Source organism: Balaenoptera ricei, chromosome X (genome assembly GCF_028023285.1).
Source record: "Balaenoptera ricei isolate mBalRic1 chromosome X, mBalRic1.hap2, whole genome shotgun sequence".
Taxonomy (NCBI): Eukaryota; Metazoa; Chordata; class Mammalia; order Artiodactyla; family Balaenopteridae; genus Balaenoptera; species Balaenoptera ricei.
The window spans coordinates 127,808,817-127,812,935 of record NC_082660.1 but is presented as its reverse complement, the minus strand read 5'-3'; the positions used below and the strand labels follow the sequence as shown (position 1 = coordinate 127,812,935).

At 41.9% G+C, this 4,119-nt stretch overlaps 1 protein-coding gene across 1 annotated transcript; it reads right to left on the bottom strand.

Moving 5' to 3' along the window:
• Positions 1 to 1,609: 1,609 nt before the first annotated feature.
• On the bottom strand, positions 1,610 to 2,068 carry LOC132357209 (late histone H2B.L4-like). Its single transcript, XM_059910484.1, has one exon. The coding sequence runs from the start codon at positions 2,066 to 2,068 to the stop codon at positions 1,610 to 1,612; it is 459 nt and encodes a 152-aa protein (XP_059766467.1).
• Positions 2,069 to 4,119: the final 2,051 nt, after the last annotated feature.

The window sequence follows — 4,119 nt, the reverse complement described above, 5'->3', positions numbered from 1 at the left end:
CCATAAAAAACTAACCACTCCATATGTGGGGGCCCGTTCTCACCATTTGAGATGGCCCACACTCTGTCTGTGGAGTGTGTATCTCTCTCAATAAATCTACTTCTTACCTATCACTTTTCCTCTCACTGAATTCCTTCTGCAGTGAGACATAAAGAACCTGAACTTCATTAAGTCCTGAGACCAGGTGTGCAGTTTTACCTGGGAGATTGTGGATTTGAGTACCTTCCTAAGCCAGAGATTGTGGGTTCAAGTCCCATCTGAGGTGCAAGTCAGGTGGGTTCGAGTCTCATCTGAGGTGAGATTAGGTTCAAGTCCCAACCTGAGGTGCACGGTTTCAAAAACTACAATGAGGTATCACCTCACACTAGTCAGAATGGCTATTATCAAAAAGTCTACAAATAATAAATGCTGGAAAGGGTGTGGAGAAAAGGGAACCCTCCTACACTGTTGGTGGGAATGTAAATTGGTGCACTATGGAAAACAGTATGGAAGTTCCTTAAAAAAATAAAAATAAAGTTACCATGTGATCCAGCAATCCCACTCCTTGGCATATAACTGGAGAAAACTCTAATGTGAAAAGATACATGCACCCCAATGTTCATAGCAGCACTATTTACAATAGCCAAGACATGGAAGCAACCTAAATGTCCATTGACACGAATGGATAAAGATGTGGAATATATACAATGGAATACTACTCAGCCATGAAAAAGAATAAAATAATGCCATTTACAGCAACATGGATGGACCTAGAGATCATCATACTAAGTGAAGTAAGTCAAAGAAAGACAAATACCATATGATATCACTTACATGTGGTATCTAAAATATGATACAAATGAACTTATTTACAAAACAAACAGACTCACAAACATAGAAAACACACTTATGGTTACCAAAGGGGAAAGGAGGGGGGAGGAGTAAATTAAGAGTTCGGGATTAGCAGACACAAACTACTATATATAGAACAGATAAACAACAAGGTCCTACAATATAGCACAGGGAACTATATTCAATATCTTGTAATAACCTGTAATGAAAAAGAATATGAAAAAGGTTATATATATGTATAACTGAATCACTTTGCTGTACACCAGAAACTAATACAACGTTGTAAATCAACTATACTTCAATTAAAAAAAAGAAAAAGAAAACCTCCTTAATATCTCTTCTAATATGTCTGTTGAATTCTTATACATGTTCCTGCACTTAATTTGTTGTCATTACGGTACATAATGAATCTCTGGAAAATTTTGCCATACATTCATGAGAAAATGAGAGTGAAAAAGGTAAATAACTTTATCTTACAGACCCTGTGAAAGGTTGACCTAGAAAAATAAAAGAACTCACTCTTTAGTAAAGTGGTATAATGCGACATTATTGAACAAAACTCACTATTTCATTTTGAGCAAATTAGACCATAGATATATTAAAATGTAGTTGATAATATTTAGTTCTTTGTAAAAAAGATGTTGAAAAATTAGCAGGATGACACACTTTAAAAAATAAAGTCGATCAAAGTTTGTTAGAATACAGTTCTTATTAAGAAAACTGAGGTGGCTCTGAAAAGATCCTTTGGTCTGCGATGCTCAGGTGGTCCGGAGGCAGCTCATTTGCCGGTGATGTACCGAAGTAGTGCCTTGGTGGCGCTGGTTATGGCGTGCTTGCCCCTCTTCCCAGGCAGCAGCAGGCGCACGGAGGTCTGCATGTCTCTGGAGGTGAGGGTGGAGCGCTTGCTGGAGCGGACCAGGCGCGCCGCCTCGTCGGCGATTCGCTCAAAGATGTCCTTCACGAACGAATCCATGACGTTCACGGCCTCCTGCGAGAGGCTCAGGCCCTCCTGGACCCGCTGCAGCACCCTTCCGAAATAGGTGGCAAAGCTGTCGAAGCCGTCAGAGAGGCGGCGGCGGCTGCAGCGGCGGCGGCGGCTGCAGTGGCAACGGCGGCTGCAGCGGCGGCGGCGGCGGCTGCAGCGGCGACGGCGGCTGCAGCGGCGCTTCGGGTTCTTTGGCTCGGCTTCCTTGGTGCCCGGGCTTTCTTCAGACGTCTCAGACAAAGGCTCAAGCATGTCGGAATCGTCTTCCCCGCAGCTCAGAGGGAAGGACAGTGCGGCCGTCGAGGTCCCTTGGCCCGGTTTCTACTCCCTGCCTTCTATGACGTCACGGGCAATGCTCACATCTGATTGGATAAAATGCAAAGCAGGGAGGTCTGTCACTAAGGGACCCCATGTCACCTGTGATTGGATGGCCCCCTGCTTGGCCTCCAGTCAGCCAATCACAGTGGAAATCTGGTGACTTTAAACTTTCCGTGACCTCTACCAGAAAATCTTTGAACTATGCCCCATGTAGGCAAAGTTCACCTCAGCTGATTTATGCCTACTATTTATGCATGAGAACTCTGAAAAGATGTCACCCAAGTCACCTACACTGAAGAAAAATCAGTTTGAGCTTCCTGAGCGAGTCTGACCTCCCTAACTCAAGTCGTCGCCGCCATCAGAATGACTTTAGCCACTTGGCGGGCCATTTTACTCCCACATAGTATCTTGTCTTTCCATGGCTGAGCCTCCGTGGCTTGAGCCGGAAGTCTCTGACATGGTCTGCAGAGTGCTCCTCGAAATCATGGGACATAATTGACCATCCACTGCCTCCAATTATGATCAAAACCCCCAGTGAATTAGAAAACATTGAAATCTCAAAGCCACATTGTCCAAAGTTGGAACACAAACAGAAATGGGAATACTTTTAAAATTAGTAAAAATACTTAAACATTTCTCAAATATAAAATTTTCTTAACATTCCTTAGGTCCTCAAAATACCCCACATGCTTGAATTTGTGAACAAACGTAAGAGTTGTTGATTGAAAACAATGATTAATTCTCTAAGAAAACACCATAGGAAGAATGGAAGGAATAAATGGGAAGTTCTTTAAAATAAAAGCGTATTTCTTGCAAGAATACATGACAATACAGACAAAGGCATTTCTTTAATGTGTTTCCTTACCAATAAATTGCAGAATTGGAATCAAAAAATGACTTAAGAAGAATTGAAAAAGGGGGGGAGGGGGTTCATCAATGTGGTTTCACCTGAAATGGTCAAGATTCCAAAGCTGTGTCCATTTGCACTTTTAAAGAACTGCTATTTCTACTGCTCATGAAATGTTTCCAATTATGAAAGCGGAAAGCTCATCTTTATTACCAGAAAATGTAATATGGTGATAAAACCAGTGAAGGAAGCTTGCCGTTCCTTATTTCTAAAGAATCCCATTTACCAATGAAAATACAAAAATCCCACTTGATGTGTTAGTAGTCAAATCCTTCCCTTACTTGTATACAAGGGACAAGAGACACATACAGTACAATCTCTGAATTCAAATCATTAACTTACAGTGATTAAAAACAAGCTAGCAAGCAAACAACAGGGAAGGAACCCCTCCAGTTTCCTCCACAATCTCCAAGTCTGAACCTCCCAAGAATGCTTTTATTTGTTTTTCCCTGGCCACTTTCCCACACTGGGCCAAAGGCTGTGGCTCACAAGCTTCCAGTCCATCACTGGCCGAACCAGTGAACAGGACGTGAGCTGCTCTCAATGGACACTCTTATCATCCAAGTGTTGCATAACTGCAGTATTTAGCTATGTCTTGTTTACTTGATTCTTCAAAGGAACTGTAATCATTATTGCAACTTTTGTGTACAGTCATTGTTTTACATTTACCTCTACTTGCTAATTTATTCTATTAACATTCCTACCTGCATCTCAGATCATCTGCTGTGATCTTTTTCCATCTTCCTAAATTACATTCTTTAGAAGTTCCTTTAACATGGTGTCAGTTGATGTAAACACGATAAGATTTCATTTTTCTCAAAAGTCTTTATTTCTCAGTTAAGCTCTAGAAGGAAGCCAGCACTGAGATGGGGTTAATTATGTGGGAATGTTAATCAGGATTACCATCTGAGGATGGGATGAGACATATATTTATACCCTCCCCTTGTTCAGACATTGGATGTGACCGTCTCAGGAAGTCCCTAACTTTGGGCAAATTAGCTCTCTGAAGCTGAGGAAATATCTGAAAGGGTCAATGGCTGAGGACTAGCACCTGACTGTACTCTCAGCAGCCGGTGGA